The following is a 20420-nucleotide window of genomic DNA, read 5'->3' as shown; positions in this document are numbered from 1 at the left end:
AGCCTCTCGCCTCGCTTCACCTTTCCCCGCCCCCTCAGCACACCCGCCGCCAGCCCAACCCCCTCGACCGCAAAGGCCCGCCCCTTCCTTACCCACACGCCTATTCTATCCAATCAAAAGCAGACTTCCCCAGCGTCACCCGATGGTTGGTAAGTGGAACTGTCCATCGCGCTTCGGGGCGGGCGGAGCGGACTGATGGACGTGGCGACGGGCCAGTGTGAGCGCCGAGTGGGGCGTGCGTGGCGTGCGTGGCGCGGGGCCTGGAAGCGCGGACCTGCGAGGTGTGCTGGCGGGCTGGGCAGTGAGAGAACCCGCGGCCATGGCTCCCAGCGCGCCCGCGCCCGAACCGACGGCAGAGTGTCCTAAAGGCATCCGGGCGGTGCTCCTGGGCCCGCCAGGGGCCGGCAAGGGCACCCAGGTGAGCTGCAGGGCTGGACTTGACGGCAGAACCCGTGGAGCTCCAAGGTCAGGGCGGCCAAAGGTCCCGATCGCCCCGGAGTGGGGCGCGGACTGGGGCCTCGGGCTTGGGGGAGCCCGGACCAAAGCCTGGGGTTCTGGTCAAGCGTTTGGGGAGGGTCAAAATGGTCGGGGGAGTCGGGGTTTGGATTAGAATTCGTGAGGGATCCATCTTAAGGTGTCGCGTTAGGGAATCTGAGGACCGATTAGACCCCTGAAGGGGTTAGAGGCGCAGAGGGCTTCAGGGGTAGAGGCCTGAGCTGAAGCATCTAGATCGCAGCCCGAGTGGAGGCAGGGACCTGCGAATTCCCTGCGATTTGAATTGTCCAAAATGAGGGTTACGTTCCAGGCGCTCGAAGTAGGGGGATGTTTCTTATAGTGACTAATGACTGAGAGTAGAGGAGCATCTCCGGCACGTGGGCAGAGTGGGAGCTGGCATGTGCTGGGCAGGAGCACTGCTAAGAGGAGAGAGGTATGCCTGAGTGAGCCAGTTAAGTTGGAGGGGGCATGAAAGAGGGTACCTCAATTTACAGATATGAAAAGAGAGGCCCAGAGAGGTCGAGATGGGCCATGTGGAGCCTGGTACCTCAACAACTATGGGGCTCCAGGTGATTGAGCCTGAAGTTACCTTCTGTCCTTAGCAGACTGCAGGGCCTCACTTAGTGTATGGGACATAATGGGCTCATAGACCACAGTTGGGATGTTCAGGATTTCGAAGCCCATATGTTAGTTTATCCGTGTCCTTCTACCGCCTGGGGTCTGGCAGCAACCCCCTACACCCTCTCCCTCAGGTCTCTTGCTTGTTGTTAGGTCCTGATGAGGGAATTCCCTGCTAGTCTGAGCTCCCAAGTGAATAAAGGTCTGTGGACTGCTCTGTGCCCACCTTCCTCATCCTAGCACTGGCAAAAATTGAGAAGTCTTAGCAAACAGACTGTTTTGTCTCACTCTTGAGCACCCACCATATGACTGGACCTTTGATGGGGTTACTGGAAATGGATGAATGGTACAGATGAGTGTGGGTAATGAGGAGGGAGGGAGGGCTGAGAGAGTCAGTTCATTTCTGTGACTTTGCTTTTTTGCCTGTGGGCACTAGGCCAAGAGACCACACTCCCTTTTCTCTGTAGAACCTGAGGTGATTCATCCTTGAAGTAACTACCTAATTCCATTGTCCTCAGTAAGGCTGAAGTCACCTCTTTCCTACTGCCATCCTCAGATTTTTGCTGTGAGCCATCGACTATAAACATAGTATCTCAAATACATAGATTTTTTTTTTTTAAGTTGATACTGAAGTTAACAGTTTCTGTGGTTGTGAAATGAACAACCCATTCCAGTGCTGAGACAAGGTATTTATAGTTTAACAAGCTGTGTAACTTTTAAGCCTCAGTGTTCTCATCTGAAAAATGGGGATAATACCTACCTTATTCATTTGACATTTCATGAACACCAAACAATGGACATAGAGCAGTGAACAAGACTCATAAAGTCCTTGCCCACATAGCTCAAAAGTTCAAAGGATATGGAGAGATTATGTTATATACAGCTATAAAGCACCTATTAATACATAGGTGACAACCTAGCACACAGTAGTAATTATTGGCTTCCTTGCCTTAGTAAAACATCTCCCTTCCCCCAGATGTATTTTAGTATGAAATTTTCATACTTTTCAATATTTCAGAAAGAAAATTAATATTATGGGCAATAATGGGAGTTGGTCAAAAAAGCTTTATAATAGCAAAAGAGAGATGATTAGAGCTGAAACTTGAGGAAAGACTAATATTTACATAAGCCATTTAACCTCCATCCCTCTCTTTCCATAATTGGTGCAGTAGGAATACTGGAGGTTGTAGTTTTATGGAGTTTAAAAAAAAAAAAAAGTTCATAAATCAGAGTGGCAGCCTACAGCATTAACCTGCCCACACATTCTGACTTTTCATTATGAAGAGTTCGTTTTGTTTTGTTTTATTTTATTTATACAAGAACCGGGGTACAGTCCAGATGTGCAAGAGAGTGAGAGGATTCACCAGAGACAGAGCAGGGGAACAGAACAGGCAGACTAATGAAATGCACTGCTGAGGGGAGCAGCGGGTGAGACAGGAGAGGTCTGCTCTCCATATGGGTTGCTCTGAGGCCGGCGGGGATCGAACTGGCACTGCAGAGGCAGAGGAGGGCTTCACAGCGCTGCGCTCAACCGCCTGCGCCACCAGGGAGGCCCAAGAGTTGTTTTTTTGTAAGATATATTTATGTATGCATACAAGAACTGGGGTACAGGCCAGAGGTATGGGGGTGAAAAGATTCATCAGAGACATTGAGGAGCAGAACAGGCAGATGTACTGAAACACACTGCTGAGGGGAGCAGCGGGTAAGACAGGAGAGGTCTGCTGCACCATGTGGGTCATCTCCCTGGCTGGAGATCGAACTCTTGCTACAGTGGCTATGGATAGCTTCTTAGTGCTGCGTCTTCACCTCTTGCACCACCAGGGAGGCCCCTATGAAGAGTTTTGAATCCACGAAAGAAGATCAATGATAGGATGAGACCTGTGTACCCATTATTCTGTCCCAACAGATGACTGGCAGCCACTCCTTCCCATCCATTCTTCCTTCACAAATGACTTTAAAACAACGCCCAGATGGGGCCTCCTTGGTGGCGCAAGGGGTTAAGTATCGTACTATGAAGCAATCCACAGCCTCTGCAGCGCGAGTTCAATCCCCGGCCTGCCAGGGAACAACCCACATGGCGCAGCAGACCTCTCCTGACTCACCCACTCCTCCCCTCAGCAGCGTACTTCTGTCAATCTGCCTGTTCTGTTCCCCACTCTGTCTCTGGTGGGTCCTCTCACCCCCACATCTCTGGCCTGTACCCCACCTCTTGTATGCATAAATTAAAAAATCGTAGGAAAAAAAATAAAAGAAATAAAAATAAAACAACTCCCAGAAATTATAACATTACATTTGGAAATATGGCAATGTATTATCTCTGAAAGATCAATTCTTTTTAGTGAATAGGCACAATGTCCCCTAAAAATTATCAATGTTTAATAATAGTCAGTGTTAATTTAACATTTCCATTTGTCTCACAAATGTGATCAGTTTCATTTATGTGTCCCCCTTCTTTTTTTGTTAATTGCAGTGTTTGGTTTAGCTTGGTGGAAGAAACTAAGCGCTTGTTCTGGGAGTATATCTCATTCTGGGAATTTTTTTTAATCATATCCCCCAGTGCACTTAATGTCTTCCTCTTTCCTCTCTGTTTTCTGTAAATTGGTAATTTGATCATACACTCAGATCTGAGTTCAGGTTTGGGGCTGGACTACATCTCAGGTGGTACTGGGCTGTTCATTAGGAGGCACATCATGTCTACTTGTCTGTGGTATTCAGTGCCTGGGCCCAGGAATTTGCCACTATAAGTGGCAAAATGGTGGTGATCTAATGATGTCATTTCTTTTTCATTTATTAGCTGAAATATTCCTATAAAGAGAAGTTTCTTGTCTGTTATTTGGTATGTTATTTGTATAGAAAAGGCAGGATAAGGTGGATGCTCATATGTGTCAGCCTTCCATATAATAAGTTGACCACACAGCATTTTCAGTTGTGAAATTTCACTTAAAAATCCAGCACTCCGTTTCTCTTGAGAAATGGGATCTGGTAGCTCCAGGCCTCAGTCCTGGGTGGCCGTGCAGCTCTGGGGCCTGTGCGTGCTCTCCCCTTTCCAGTGCGCACCTCTTCACTGCCTATTGCTTACATTTGACCCATTTCATTTATTTGCATTGCCTGCTTATCCCCTTGGTAGATGTTTGCAGTCACTGATATAAACTCCCTAACCTGGGCCTCCCTGGTGGCGCAGCGGTTGAGCGCTGGGTTGCGAAGCTGCCCGCGGCCTCTGTGGCACCGGTTCGATCCCCGGCTGCTCCCCGGCCACCGGAGGAGGGTTCCACATGGCGCGCAGACCTCTCCTGCTGCCCGCTGCTCCCCTCAGCAGTGTACTTCAGTCCTTCTGCCTGCTCTGCTCCCCGCTCTGGCTCTGGTGAATTCTCTCACCCTCCCGCGCTTCTGACTGTACCCAGTGCTTGTATAAACAAAACAAACAAATAAAATAAATAAATAAATAGATAAAACATGCCTCTATAAAAAAAATAAATAAAATAAAATAAAATCCCTAACCTGGGGGTAGTGCCCAGTGCCTACTCAGTAATGTTTTTCTTCCCACTAGTACTTCTTTTTACACCTGCATAGCTTAGTTATTTTATATATATTGTGTTGGCATAACTGAAATAATCTTTCATTTTAAAATTTCTCATTTTTAACTAAAATGGCTTAATGTATGTAAACTGACAGCTTTTATATTAACATAATGTTTTAAAATAATCTAAGACGGGGGGATGTTTGTTTGTTTGCTTTTTTTAATTAAACTTATTTCCCTGTCTCCATTTTGGCATTGGATATCCCTGTACTGTGGCTACAACCAGGATGTATTCCCTATTTTCTCTACCAGTCTCAGCTCATAGTTAATTCCACGTGTCCAGCTTATACCAGTTTTTTGAGGACATTCAGCCAATATCTCTCAAGTCTAGCTCTGACGGTTGTGTCATTGGGGTGACGCAACAACTCTCAGACCCATGCTCTAGTCCTCCTCTCACATTTAGAGAAACTGGCGTCCAAAGGGCTTGTTCTCTAGGTCACATAGCACGTAATAGGTGGGTCTTGCACCTTTATGACTCCAGAGCTCCTGCTCTTCCTGCTACTATCTGCATGCTGCCCTGAGTTAGATTTTCCTCCTACATCGTGCATCTTTTATTGGATAACTTCAGTGCTAGACAGAGAGCCACTCCTGCCCTCAAGAAAGGTGTAATTTTGTAATACCATCACCCTTTACTCCATTATGTGACAGATCCCAAGCTAAAGACTTTACATGATCATCTGATTTAATCCTGCAACACTGGGAGGCAGGTTCTCTTGTTGTCCATACCTTTTTACTGATAAACTAGGCCCAGAGGCTATATGTTGCCCAAGAACTACATAGAGTAAGTAGCAAAGGTGGGACTTGGTCTCATAACTGTTCTTGAGCACATCACCATCTTATGAACCTAGTTGCAGAGGTAGAGATGCAGGCATCCAACAGTACCTACTGGTATAGAGTGCCACGTGGAGTGTCGAGAGGAGTGGCTGACAAATGCCAGGATAGTTCAGGATTAAAACAAAAATTGTAATTTGTTTAGCATCTTCCATTCTTCCTCTTACCTACCCAGTGATGGTCATTAAAAATATTCCCAATTTACAGATGAGGAAATAGTTTCAGTCACTGGTCAGCAAGATTATATGGTAAATTAAGAGGCAGAGCTGAAATTCAAACACAGGTAGTACTTTTTAAATTTAAATTTTTTTTTTTTAAGATTTATCTATTCAAGGCCTCCCCTGGTGGCGCAGCGGTTGAGCGCTGGGCTGTAAAGCTGCCCACAGCCTCTGCAGCACTGGTTCGATCCGCAGACACTGACGAGGGTCCCACATGGCGCGTAGACCTCTCCTGCCGCCCTCTGCTCCCCTCAGCACTGTATTTCGTCAGTCTGCCTGTTCTGTTCCCCACTCTGGCTCTGGTGAATTCTCTCACCCTCCCGCGCTTCTGACTATACCCAGTGCTTGTATAAATAAATAAATAAATCTTTAAAAAAGAAAAAAAAAGATTTGTCTATTCATGCATACAAGCACTGGGGTACAGGCCAGAGATGCAGGGGAGTGAGAGGATTCACCAGAGGCAGAGTGGGGAGCAGAACCTAGGCAGACTGACCAAAATGCATTGCTGAGGGGAGTAGCGGGCGAGACAGGAGAGGTCTGCTGTGCCCTGTGGGTTTCTCCCTGGCCAACCGGGGATCAAACTGGTGCTGCAGAGGCTGCAGATTGCTTCATAGTGCAGTGCTTAACCCCTTGCGTCACCAGGGAGGCCCTTAAAAATTTTTTAATTGAAGTATAATGTACATAGAGAAAGGTACAAATATCATAAGCAGGTAACTTGATGGATTTTTCACAGTATGAATACACTGGTGTGGCTTATACATATCAAGAAACAACCTTGCCATGCTGTGAAGTCCTCCTTGTGCTCTCTTCCAGTCTCAGACATACACACACAGAGCTCTATACCTTCCTCACAGACAGCACTAAGGTTCTGTGGGTTGTTTTTGTTTTTTAGTAAGGCCTTGTAGTATCGTGGATAAGAACTGGCACTTGACAGTGTGGGGTCAGTCGCTCGCTCTGCTGTTGATCACTAGCTATGTGATCTTGGGCACCTTAGCATCTAAACTTCATTTGTAAAATGCAGGTAAAAGTGGTTCCTACCGCATGGATTTGTTTTGTGTTAAGCATACTAAATACCATAAAACAATGCATGAAAAAACTGCTGAGGAGGTTGCAAACACTCCAACTTAGCTGATACTGATAACTCCTCAGAAGAGAAGGAATCGTTGGGGAGGTTTTTGGTGGGAGCGAGGTGCTCAAACTTTGACTAATAGAAGGGTAGCTTAGGGTCTCCCTGATGGCGCAAGGGGATGGGCATCGCACTATGAAGCAATCCGAAGCCTCTGGCAGCACGAGTTCAATCCTCTACCGGCCATGGAGCAACCCACATGGCGCAGCAGACCTCTCCTGTCTCGCCTCTACTCCCCTCAGCAGTGTACTTCCATCAATCTGCCTGTTCTGCTCCCCACTCTGTCTCTGGTGAATCCTCTCACCCCCACATCTCTGGCCTGTACCCCAGCTCTTGTATGCATAAATAAATAAATCTTTTAAAAAGAAGAAGAAGAAGGGTAGCTTAGACCAGTACGGGGAGAAAAGGGATTCCTGCATGGATGCGACGGGACCCAGGGACCAGGAGAGGCTCGTGTATTTGGGAAATACCCTGAGCAGCTTGCCTGCAGTGGTGTAGAGCTTACAAATAGGGGGCTTCAGGAGGTGAATTCAGAGAGCTTGGGAGGTGTAGGAAGTTGATGGTGGAGGGCATGGAGTACAGGTTAAGGTATTTGGACTTCTCCCCTGTTGCACTAAGGAGGCATCAAAGACTTCTTAATATGTGTGTTGGGGGTTAAGGTTAGTTTGGCCCAGTATTTTGGATGATCCAACTGCATATGCAGGATCATTGGAGGTGAAAGAGGAAAAACTGGAGGCAGAAAGATGATTGATTCCACGGGCCTCCCCGGTGGCGCAGCGGTTGAGTGCTGGGTTGTGAAGCTGCCCGCAGCCTCTGCAGCACCGGTTCGATCCCCAGCTGCTCCCCGGCCACTGGAGGAGGGTCCCACATGGCGTGCAGACCTCTCCTGCCGCCCGCTGCTCCCCTCAGCAGTGTTCTTCAGTCTGCCTGCTCTGCTACCCACTCTGGCTCTGGTGAATTCTCTCACCCTCCCGCGCTTCTGACTGTACCCAGTGCTTGTATAAATAAATAAACAAATAAATCTTTAAAAAAAAATAAAAAAGATGATTCCACAGTGAGAAAACTGGGTTTAAGATTCAATCAAATCTCAACAACTGATAATTCCCCTTATTCCTCTAAACCCCAGGCACTGTGCTGAATGCCTTTACATACATTATCTTATCCAATCCCCAGAAACTGTGAAGTAGACATTGTTATCTGTACTCTAGGGATGAAGAGTAGGCCACATATCTTGTTCAGAGGACACAATGAGGAAACTGTTGATCTGGTTTCCAACCCAAATGTATACCATTATGAAACCCGATCTCACACCACTGTCTTAAGGCTTTGCAGAATGACAGCCTGTTAGTAGGCCTGGCTTTGTGTTTTTAGTAAGTACCCAGATGATTGTAATAATACACTGCCCTTTAAAAGCACTAAATTTACTGTGCTGCCTCTCTACTGGTTTTAGCCAGTCCCACCCATGCCCCCCAAAAGTTTACACTACCCTACTCCTGACCCCTGTACTTATGGAGGTGATGGGCCTATTTCTTGGGCTCAGCAAACAGTCCTTGGCTAGTGAGACATCAGAGGCTCAGGACCCTGGCAGTAACAGAGTGTGGTTGAGGGTCAGCAGCACAGCCAGGCCTAGAAGCTCATTAAAAATGTAGGTGCTCGGGCCTCCCCGGTGGCACAGCGGTTGAGCACTGGGTTGCGAAGCTGCCCGCAGCCTCTGCAGTGCAGGCTCAATCCCCAGCCACCAGGCGAGGGTCCCACATGGCGCGCAGACCTCTCCTGCCACCCACTGCTCCCCTCAGCAGTGTTCTTTGTCACTCTGCCTGTTCTACTCTCTGCTCTGGCTCTGGTGAATTCTCTCTCCCTCCCGCGCCTCTGACTGTACCCAGTACTTGTATAAATAAATAAATAAATCTTTAAAAAAAATGTAGGTGCTCAGGCCCTGCCCTATGGAATCAGAACCTGCATTTTTGCAGTATCCCTAAAGCATAAGCTTGAAGTGTGAGGGGAGTATAATAGTTACTTTGTCAACCTGCTTCTGTGGTAGGCAGGTAAAGAGTGCTACAAAAAAGAAAGTGGAAGGTCTTTTATTTATGGATGCTTACTCTGTACCTAATATTTTTTTTTTTTTTATAGAGGCATGCTTTATTTATTGTTTTGCTGGTTTGTTTGTTTGTTTTGTTTATACATGCACTGGGTACAGTCAGAAGTGCGGTAGGGTGAGAGAATTCACCAGAGCCAGAGCGGGGAGCAGAGCAGGCAGAAGGACCGAAATACACTGCTGAGGGGAGCAGCGGGCGGCAGGAGAGGTCTGCGCGCCTTGTGGGACCCTCCTCCAGTGGCCGGGGAGCAGCCGGGGATCGAACCGGCGCCGCAGAGGCCGCGCGCAGTTTCGCAACCCAGCGCTCAACCGCTGCGCCACTGGGGAGGCCCTGTACCTAATATTTTAGACCCATTTCATTAATCCTCATAAAAGCTCTATGATGAAACATTATCCCCATTTGATTGATGTAGAAACTGAGGTTCTGGGGGCCTCCCAGATGGCGCAGCGGTTGAGCGCTGGGTTGCGAAGCTGCCTGCAGCCTCTGCAGCGCCGGTTCGATCCCCGGCTGCTCCCCGGCCACCAGAGGAGGGTCCCACATGGCGCGCAGACCTCTCCTGCCGCCCACTGCTCCCCTCAGCAGTGTACTTCGGTCCTTCTGCCTGCTCTGCTCCCCGCTCTGGCTCTGGTGAATTCTCTCACCCTCCCGCGCTTCTGACTGTACCCAGTGCTTGTATAAATAAATAAATAAATCTTTTAAAAAAAAAAAAAAGAAAGAAACTGAGGTTCTGGAGAAGTTAAGCACTACCCTAAGGTCACACAGCTGTTGAATGCCTTAACCAGATTCATGTGCAAATCTGGATCACTCCAAAGTCCATACCCTTTGCAGCCCCCGAGTCTCCATGCAACCAGCAGGGAATGAGGAATTGGTTTCCGCCATGTGAGTCTTCCCTGTGAGTGTTCTTTCATGTGGCAGTCGAATCCAGTCAAACAGGGATGTAATAAAACAGTGTTTAGGTTCTATGCTAACTGCTCTTCTCTGTGGGGTTTTGGTCAGCCTTTTCCCTTGTATAAGTTTTTTACCCAAATTAATTATAACAGTTCAAAGAGAAAGGTTGGCAGAAAGCACCCTTCTCTGGGTATATGGCCACTGTGGTCTTCATCTTCCCCTCGCTGCCTCCAGGCCTAGCAGCTGCAGCACTTACAGTCATAGTCATGTAAGAACTTTGGCAATAATCATTCAGCATATTCTGTGCTGGGCATTGTGCTCAATGTTTTATAAACATAATCTCATCTAAATTTCACAGCAGGGCCTCCCTGGTGGCACTGGGGCTTCGGCGTTATGAAGCAATCCGCAGCAGGAATTCAAGCCCCAGACAGGGTGCTGACCCACATGGTGCAGCGGATCTCTGCTGTCTCGCCCACTGCTCCCCTCAGCAGTGTATTTCAGTCATTCTGCCTGTTCTGTTCCCCACTCTGTCTGGTGAATCCTCTCACCTCCTGGTACCTCTGGCCTGCACCCCAGCTCTTGTATGCATCAATGAATAAAATAAATCTCAATCTGATAACCTGCCAATAAATCCTTTTTAAAATAAATAAATTTCACAGCAACCATGTGAAATTTTTTATTCTTCCTGTTTATAATGGGGAAACTGAGGTTTATGTGTCACTAAAGTGTCTAGTAAGAGTAGTGACAATAGGTAATATGACAGACAGCTTTCTATATGATAGGTATACTGTTTTTAGTGCTTTCTGTGTATTATCTCATGTGATTCTTATTACAACCTTATAACAATTTTACATTAGAATAAAAGGTACTTTCATCATTTCCCCCCATCCTCAGGTAGCCTGACTCCAGAACCTACAAAGTTTTTGTTTTTCGTTTTTTAGGAAATTTTATTTATTTTTTTAAAGATGTGTTTATTCATGCACACAAGAACTGGGGTACAGGCCAGATGTGCAGGAGGGTGAGAGGATTCACCAGAGACAGAGCAGGGAACAGAACTGGCAGACTGACTGAACTACACAGCGGGCAAGACAGGAGAGGTCTGCCTCACCATGTGGGTATCTCCCAGGCAGGCCAGGATTGAACCTGCACTGCAGAGGCTGTGGACAGCTTCACAGCGCTGCACTCAACTGCCTGTGCCACCAGGGAGGCCCCAGAACCTACAATGTTGACTGAATCTTGGTTTTGTTTTCTTATTCACAGGCACCCAAATTGGCCAAAAATTTCTGTGTGTGCCATTTGGCTACTGGGGACATGCTGAGGGCCATGGTCGCTTCTGGCTCAGAACTGGGAAAAAAGCTGAAGGCAACCATGGACGCCGGGAAACTGGTAGGTGTGGGCACAGTGAATGTGAACATTCCTCAGTCTATATCTGCACTAACATGGCAGCCATCTGTTGCATGTAGCTATTAAAATTAAATTTAATTTGAAATTTGATTCCTCGGTCTCACAACATTTCAGATGTTTGCTAGCCAGAACATTTACATCATCATAGAAAGTTCTATTGCACAGCCCTGTGCAGTTTAGCACAAGTTATTCAGTTCATTCTGAATTCGTGGCACTTACTTTACCCACAGTATTCTTGATGTTCTGTTTTGCTGATGCATTTTGTAATATGCCCAGTTTTCAGGGCTAAAATTGAAATAGCTGTGTGTAAGCTGGAACTCAGGGATATATTCAAGAGAGCACTCAGGAAGCAACCGAATGTGTTAACCCACTTTTGTAACTGTGTTCTGTGTCTCTCACAGACAAGTTACTTGACAGTTGATAAAAGTAAATCCTTTCCATTTGGGGATATAATAGCATTTTCTGGTTTTAGACTAGTTGGTCCAATTGGATAAATACAATATTATCTGGCAAAGCTTTGATAAGTGCCAGAGTTTAATTGTAACTGAGTTATCCTGAGACTGTGCCTCAGGAAATTACCTTCAGTGGTCATTTTGTGCTTGTCCCTCTAGTGTTTGCTTGAGGAAGGTGCTGGGCTTAGCCTCTACCCCTGAATTGTCTCCCATTAGGCTTTGAGATTCTGTGTCTCTATCAAATAGTACCCCCGCCCACCTGTACAGCTGCCCCTTTACTTCCAGCGTTCCCCTCATGTTAGTCCGGCCCTGAGTCAAGATAGAAAGCCAGCTATTTTGGACTTTGGGTCTTGGCAGAAGATCCTGTACTGAGAAAAAATTGGGATGTGGCAATGAGATTGCTTATCTCCAACCTTCACTTGGTCGCAGAATTTATACTTTGTCCCCAAGTTCACAGCTGGTCCCGGGAGATAAGAGCATTAGCTACCCAGATGGACAGCCTTCACCATAATATTAGCAGGAAACTTTTCTTTCTATGTAGGCCCTGTAGGAAAACCAGTTTTCGAAAGCTGGAAGGAGCCTCATTGGCATATTTAGAAAGACTGTGTTGAGCTGGCTCCTCAGACTGACCCAACTCGCCAGTTCAGTGAACTTTTCTCTTGCTTCACATCTGGGATATCATGGGCCACTTTACTGTTAGCTTAAACAAAATCATGAAACAGGAAACATTGGTGCCTTTCTGCATCTGGTCAGCCCCCATCTCTCCTAGAGCCTTCGTTCAGTTTTCTTTCCACCATATGACCTCACTTTTCTTCTGCTTTGAGAACAGTTAACTGCTATAAACTGTTACCTACTGGTAGGAGTACTGTTCTCTACTGGTAGGAGAGGACTTCAGGACCTATTACATGGAGCACTCCTGGTGGGGGAATCCTCTTCCCTTACCTAGATGCAGAAGAATCTCAAGAGAAGACAATGTATATAGAACAACCACAGAAATAATTGTGACGCTGAATCTTTCAAGTAGAACCATTCTACATTTGCTCTGATTTTTGCTTCTGTGGAGTCAGAAAGGCATGCTGTTTAATAAGCAGGTTGTGTCAACACAAACTTGTGACCCTGGAGTTAGACTAATGTCCCCGAGTTCATAGACTAAACCAAGGCTGTTTTTCCCTTGACGTCTAGGTGAGTGATGAAATGGTAGTGGAGCTCATTGAGAAGAATTTGGAGACCCCTCCATGCAAAAATGGTTTTCTTCTAGATGGCTTCCCTCGGACTGTGAGGCAGGCAGAAATGGTAGGTGGCTTGATTTTCTATCACTATTGCATGAAAGCAAATGCTGGCTCTTTACATCCTAATTCCTTTGAGGAAAATGGGTCTGATCAACCTCTGGTAGCTTACTCAGGTGAGCCACACACTCTTTTACAGCTTGACAGCCTCATGGAGAAGAGGAAAGAGAAGCTTGATTCTGTGATTGAATTCAGCATCCCAGACTCTCTGCTGATCCGAAGAATCACAGGAAGGTATTTGTCCCCTGGAGTTCCCATCTTTTCCCACTTCCTGCAAGCTTTGTCAGCTCAGAGGAAACCACGCTTGCCTAACCTCAGCTGGGAGTCTCAGTGCCATTTCAATAGGGATTGATCTTATTTGGTGACACTCTCTGAAGGAGTGACATGGGATAGGGATCAGGAAGCAGGAGCAAGTCCCTTTGAACTCTGACACTAGGCAAGTTTGTTATTTTTTCCCCTGGACAAATTACAATGTTTATGTGAAAGAAAGGCAAGAAAGGTATTTCTTCTCTTCCCCAGCAGAACATTAGTTTTATGTCTATTGACTAGTTTTATCTCAACATTATCTTTTTTTCTTTCTTAGATTTCCATCTATCCCCCCTCTTTTTTTTTTTTAATTGAGGTAACATTAACGCTATATTTGATTTAGGGGAATGGGTTCCTACATCATCCCCACCATCAAAGCACCCATAGTCCTTTAACCTAGATTATTGGGCCCCTTCCCCACTTTATTCCCACCCCTACTCATCCTCCCCCTCTAGTAGCCTCAATTCTGCGTGGTATTTCTAGGGTTTGTTTTGGTTTCGTTTTGTCAGTTCTTGTTTTGTTTCTCTGTATTCCACGTATAAGGGAAATAATCTGATATTTGTCTTTTTCCTTCTGTCTTATTTCACATAGCATAATTCCTACCACTTCCATCCATGTTGTCACAAATAGCAAGAGTTCATTTTTTTATAGTTGAGTAGTATTCCATTGTGTATGTATACCTCACCTCAATCTCCGCTCTGTCATTGAGCATTTAGGTGGTTTCCATAACTTGGCTGTTGTAAATAGTGCTGCAGTAAACATAGGAGTGCATATATCCCTTCAAATTAGTGATTTTGTATTCTTCGGGTAGATACCTGGAGTGGAGTTGCTGGGTCATATGGTAGATCTATGTATAATATTTTGAGGAACCCCTCACTTTTCCTTAGGGGCTGCACAAGTCGACATTCCCACCAACAGTGCATATGAGGGCTCGTTTTTCAACACCCTTCACCAACATTTGTTCTGTCTGGGTTTTTTTGATGTGGTCATTCTCAGTAGAATGGGATGGTATCTCATTGTAGTTTTGATTTGCATTTCCCTGGTGATAAATGATGCTGAATGTTGTTTCATGTACTTTTGGCCATTGTATGTCTTCTATGGAAAAGTGTCTACTTAGCTCTTCTGCCCATTTTTGATTGGGTGCTCTGTTTTCTTTTTGTTGAGTTTTATGAGTTCTTTGTAGGCCTTGGATATTAGCTTCTCATCAGATATATGATGTGCAAATATTTTCTTCTTTTCAGTGGTGTCTAGGTTTTTTGAAGATTTGTTTATTTATGCATACAAGACCTGGGGTGTAGGCCAGAGGTGCGGGGAGGGGGGGCGGTGAGAGGATTCACCAGAGACAGAGTGGGGAACAGAGCAGGCAGATCCACTGAAATACACTGCTGAGGGGAGCAGCGAGCACGAGACAGGAGAGGTATGCTGTGCCATGTAGGTGGCTCCCTGGCCAGCTGGGGCTGGAACTCAGGCTGCCGCTGTGGGCCTGCTTGGTGGTAGCCCTGAGACTTAACCCCAAGGCCACCAGGGAGGCCAAGATAGACATTTTTAACAATGTTAATTCTTCCATCCCATGAGCATAGACTATCTTTCCATTTTCCTTTTCTTTTAACAATTCTGTGTAGTTTTCATTAAATAAGTCCGTCACCTCCTTTATCAGGTGTGTTTATTCCTAGGTACTGATACTTCCTGATGCTGCTATAAACGTGATTATCTATGTGGCTTCTTTCTCATCTAGTTCACTGTTTACATGTGGGAATGCGACAAACTTGTATGTTGTTTTGTCCCTCCCACTTTATGCTTGTTGTTCCTAATAGTTTTCTAGTGGAGTCAATAGGATTTTCTACGTATATTAGGATGTCATCTGCAAACAATGGTAGTTTTCTTCTTTTCCAGTTTGGATTCTTCTTATAATTTCCCTTGCTCTAGCTGGGTCTTCCAATATTTAGCTGAACAGCAGTGGTGAGAGTGGACATTCTTGTCGTGTACCTGCTCTCAGAGCTTTCGGTTTCTCACATTGACCTCCAGAGCCATTGTTTTTAATTGCTGCATCATATTCCACAGTAAATGAACCATCATTTGCTCAATTGTTCCCTTATCATTATAAATGTATGTTTCTTTCAGTTGTCCATTGTTAAACTGATGCTATAACTATCACAGTACATAACTTTTTTATTTAATTAGGAAAGAAATGTTACCATATTTCAAATTTTATTACTTTGATTACCTAATGAGATTAAACTTTTTTCCCCATGCATCTGCAGTCTGTATCTTTCAGGAGACAAGCAGATGTGTAAACAGACAATAGAGTGAATGTTAGAGATGTTTTCTGAAGTCTATATCGGAACTATCCTTCTTTTCAGTTGCCCAGGTTTCACACTTCTAGCTGTTCCAGAGCCCCTTCAATGCAGGGACTTTTGTTTCTTTGCATCCCTTCTAGGCAGAGTAGACAAAGTTGGTATAACCCTACCAAGAAATGGTAGGGTTAACAAGAGGGGGCATCACCAGCACTGAAGTCCCTGGTGGACAAACAGATATTGACAGAACTAGGTGACATTGGGTGCCTTTCATCCAATCATGCAGCTTCCTGAGGGCCTGCTTTGTGTGCAGCACAGAACTAGACTCTGGGGTGGGGACCAGCAGAGGCTATAAAAGGTACCTCATAGTGGTATCCACCTCTGACCCTAGAGTGTCTGTAAGCCATACCAGAAACCTGGGCTGCCTAGAGCAATAGGGAGTTCAAGAAGAAAACCTAGGGAAGGCTACCTAGGAGAGGTGTAGTATCACATCTGACCTTCCTGGATAGACTATTTCAGTGAGACTTTCCCGGAAGAAAGTAGAAGCAGTAGTGAGTGGGCTGGGGAGGGGCTCTAGCTGGAGCTAGTGGCAGACATGTCTGTCCAGAGTTGGAGGAATGGTCTGTAGAGGTGGGGGTAGAATAGGGCTGTCAGGAAGGGAAGGTGGGAGTTTGTCTGAGCAAGGTCTGCTAAGGAAGCGGGTAGACATGGCAAAGAATCAGAAGTCATAGGATGTTCTTGATCCAGTAGATGTGGCAAAAACAGCATTCTAAGAATGGTGTTAAGGCTGAATTGGGGAAGAAGAGAAACAAACCTGGACCCCTCTGGGAGCCTGATTGTGATCTGCATGTGAAGTAAGGAGACTCTCACTAGGCTGGGTTGGTGGGGAGTAGCAATTCTGAAAAACTGTAGGATTGCTGAAGAAGGGAAAGGGAAGACTCAGCAATTCGGTGTGGAAGTGAGTGGCTTAGTGTGACCCCACCTTCTCAGAGGAGGAACCATGGCAGGTCACACTGAGGACAATATTTTTACAGGTTCACTGCAGCCCGGTGGCAGCTGCTTTCTGCTTCTAGTCCACTATGCTGATTCTAGGAAGAAAAAAAGACAGAAACTGATCAGTTTAATATGGATTTTATTTAGATCTGACATAAGGACCCCTCTATAAATATCTCATGGATTAGCTTTGCCCTCTCTTCTAATACTTTTAGGGGTCATCTGCTATTTCCTGAGCATGTTCGGTGGGTGGGTTTTTGGTAGCCTATTCATTGTAGGTTCTCCGGCACTCTAATTATCCTGCCAGGTAACCGACTGGCACCATTAGCCTAATGTTTCCTTACAGCCCCATCTTGTGGATGAGAAAACAGGTGTCTGAAGTGTCACAGTCAGGGTAGCAGTGACAATAAAATCCCAGCCCTGTTCCCTCCACATCATCCACCTCCAGGCCAGGTTCAGTGGGGCCCACCCCATTTTGGGAACATAAAGATTGAATTTTGTTTCATAGCCTTTTAACAAATGAGTCTTACATTCCTTTTCAAATGGTCTTTGTGAGTGGGAAAGGAGCAGGGAAGTGTATGTCCGAAGGTGTAAATGAAGGACCGAGGGACTCTGGGAGTGAGTGAGAGAGACAGGTGGAGAGGAGAGGTGTGATTGCCACTACCTGGCTGCTCTGTGCCCTGCTCTCCGGAAGTAGGGCCACATCTCACTCCCAGCCCTTCCTAGGGGGAAAGCTATTCAGCTTATACTCTCCCTTTCCCTGGTGGTCCCAATGTTTGCAAGTCTCCAGTCCTCAACGAGGACCCGACCTCATGTTACATGACTGCAGTCAGAGGCCCACTTGGCACAGCTTATTTACACAGCATCACCTTGTCCCCAGTGCTCTCAGTGGGCCCCCTTGTGCTATCATTGGAATGCTTGGCTCCCGGAAAATGTGCTAGTGTTAAAACACAGCATCACGTCTTAGAAACGCACAGCTTCGCTAGTCTAACTTGGACTTTACCAGCTGTTGTGCTGAGAGAGTGATCCCCTTAGCCATCAGAGCTGCTAGGCAGGCCCGGGATGCCCGTAGCACCCCAGGGGAACTAATAGCTCTAGGACTGTGCAAATATCACTTCTCGGTCTGCCAAGAGATGAAAAATGTTGGGAAGCTCCAGTCTAACAAACCTTTGTAAGGAGCGCAGCCATCGGTGAAGTAAGCAAACCACATTTGGCACAGGAGTAGGAATCCACAAGAGCGCTAGCAAACCCTGGCTGCTGAGCCGTGCTTGGCTGCTTCTTCTGGCCACTCCCGGTCAGGAGCACAGGCACATCGCCGAAGGGGACACAGCACAGCCAGAGCTACTACCAGCTCCATATTCAATAATGCCAAATAAGAGCTAGTTCTTGGACTCTTTGTTCCATGACTTACCTCATATGTCATTCTTGCTGATGCCTGGAGTATTCCCCTCCAGGAGCAGGGCTTTAATCTCCGTGACCACAACAGGGTGCTGCCCTGAGGTGGGGTGTGCATCCATAGGGTGTTATTTTTCTTAGAACAGATTTCCAGTTTCATAACTAAACTAGGATATTAGATAGAGCTAGTTTCTCTGTCTCTCTCTTCTGTCCCCCGTGGTACTTGTATAAATGTCTGAAAGGACCGTCACATTTATTGTAGTTAATTATTTGTCTCCCCCACAAAGTGAAGCTTCACAAAATGAAGCTGCTTGTGAGGAGGGGCCTTGACTCACGGCTTCATGACCCTTGGATTCAGCCTAAGGCCTGAGTCACACCAAGCACTTAGTACATGTCTGTTGAGTGCACGGGTGAGTAGGATGGATGGCTGTGAGACCAGCACCAGCGTTCCTTCTCTTAAGTTCTGAATCGAGTAGTCATACCAGCCTCTTTGGCCAACGCACAATGCTGGGTAAAATTAGAAAGCATGCTCACTCTGTCATAAGCTCTCCTGGAAGCCCCATTCTTGTCTCAGCAAGGGATGCCTAATGCCGGGTTCTCCGCTGGGTGACACCTTAGATCCAGCTTCTCATCCAGCTGCTTGTCACCTTGGGGACCCCAGGGATGCAGGATACTTTCTGACAACCTGACTCATGTTCATTTGCTGCCTTTCAGGCTGATTCACCCCACGAGTGGCCGTTCCTACCACGAGGAGTTCAACCCCCCAAAGGAACCCATGAAAGATGACGTATGTAAACTCAGAACAGAAAATTTCCTTCTCTTTCCTTCCCCTTTCTTCTTTGCTTCTCCCCTCCTCCCACGCCCCCTTTGTTTTTTTCCGTCTTCCCTTTATTTCTATATTAGTAACTTAATTTGGAGAAATAGCACTACCAAGTAAATCATATGGGCTGTGGCTCATCTATTCACTGTCTCTCCAGGTGGTACATTGCCTAACCTTGAGGTAGGTAACAGTGCCAGCTACTTCCCAGTACCCAGGCTCTATCTTTTGTCCAGAGCAGCAGTGTGGTGATCCAAATAATAACTAATCGGGAGAAGGCTGCTTGGAAACCCAGAGTTAGAGCCAAGGTGGGGAGGATAGTACCACAGAGAAGTTTGTTGACCAGTCCTGCCTCCGAAGAATGTCTTCTGTCTCCAGTGACTGCTCTGCTGTGCCATACAGACTTACAATCTTTTGGCTCGATTAACACTGCCAAGTTCTCATGACAGTCTTCAGTTGCTTACAGAATTAGGAGGGAGAGTCCCATACATGCTCACTGTAACATTTGCCATAATAGTCTGTTTTAGAATATGCAGGCGACAGTAGGAATTTTCTCAATTTACCTTTGTCATCTGAGACCAGTTCATACAATCATACAAGTTCTAAAACTACCTCAGCTTAGTCACATTTCCCAAAGTTGATATTCTACCACCCAGTTTTCTCTTACTTGGCTTGTCACTTCCAGAACGTTAGTGGCCAGCACCCTACTAAAAACACTAAATACTTTGGCAACTAAGATTATAATTACGAATGCATCTCTGATGTTGGTGTTTTTTCCTGGTCTCGGGCCTCCATCTTTATTACATCTGATCCAAAAAATGTTCATTTTAGAAGCTTAACAGCTGAACAGAAGCTATGAGAGACATTGCCCATCCTCCTCTCAGAACACCCATTCCTCAGTTACTATTCAGGCTTCCTGACTTCCTTGGACTAGCTTCCGGGACCAACTTGCTGGGTGTAAAGTTTTTGTTAGAGAAGATCTAGAGTGTGTCTTTCCTTGTGATGTGGGATCAGAAAGCATCTCAGATCTTCATGTTATCAATAAGAAAATCTTGCTAATAGTTCTGGCTTGTCATTGCCCTCTTCTGTTCTCAGATCACCGGAGAACCATTGATACGCAGATCAGATGATAACGAGAAGGCCTTGAAAATCCGCCTGGAGGCCTACCACACTCAGACCACCCCACTGGTGCAGTACTACAGCAAGCGGGGGATCCACTCTACCATCGATGCGTCCCAGACCCCTGATGTCGTGTTTGCAAGCATCCTAGCAGCCTTCTCCAAAGCCACATGTAAAGACCTAGTTATGTTTATCTAATGTGGGTCCATCCAAAAAGGAATTTCTTTATCCTATCCCTGTTGAGGGCATGGGTTGGTGTGCAGAGCAGGCAGAGGGATGCTTCCTCAGGCCAGCAAGAATATCATTTGATGTATTGATTAAAAAAGCACTTGCTTCATATATCTTTGGCGTGTGTGCACCTCTCATCTCATCTGTGTATATGTGTGTTTGTGTAGAAGTTTACACTTCCTACTTTCTAAGTTACAGGCGAGGTGGCTTTATCAGTTGTTTACTTCTGTAACCATACTCTTGATTTTGTTTTTTGGCCAGAGTAAGCGAACTCAGG

At 46.1% G+C, this 20420-nt stretch overlaps 1 protein-coding gene across 2 annotated transcripts; it reads left to right on the top strand.

Annotated features, from left to right (window-relative positions):
• Window positions 1-319: 319 nt before the first annotated feature.
• AK2 (adenylate kinase 2) lies at window positions 320-20113 on the top strand (the record flags this gene model as incomplete). 2 transcript variants are annotated; one of them, XM_084241540.1, is made up of 6 exons in its annotated part: window positions 320-418; window positions 11110-11235; window positions 12888-12998; window positions 13131-13225; window positions 18694-18766; window positions 19892-20113. In XM_084241540.1, the coding sequence occupies 6 exons, from the start codon at window positions 320-322 to the stop codon at window positions 20111-20113; spliced, it is 726 nt and encodes a 241-aa protein (XP_084097666.1). The 2 variants fall into 2 exon arrangements, with proteins under 2 accessions (XP_084097666.1, XP_084097667.1); XM_084241541.1 differs by lacking the exons at window positions 13131-13225; window positions 19892-20113 and having other exon boundaries at window positions 18694-18765.
• Between the last annotated feature and the right edge of the window lie 307 nt (window positions 20114-20420).

Source organism: Talpa europaea (assembly GCF_964194135.1).
Source record: "Talpa europaea genome assembly, chromosome: 9".
Classification (NCBI taxonomy): domain Eukaryota; kingdom Metazoa; phylum Chordata; class Mammalia; order Eulipotyphla; family Talpidae; genus Talpa; species Talpa europaea.
Note: the sequence above shows the minus strand (reverse complement) of the source record. Positions and strands in the feature narration are given on the sequence as shown.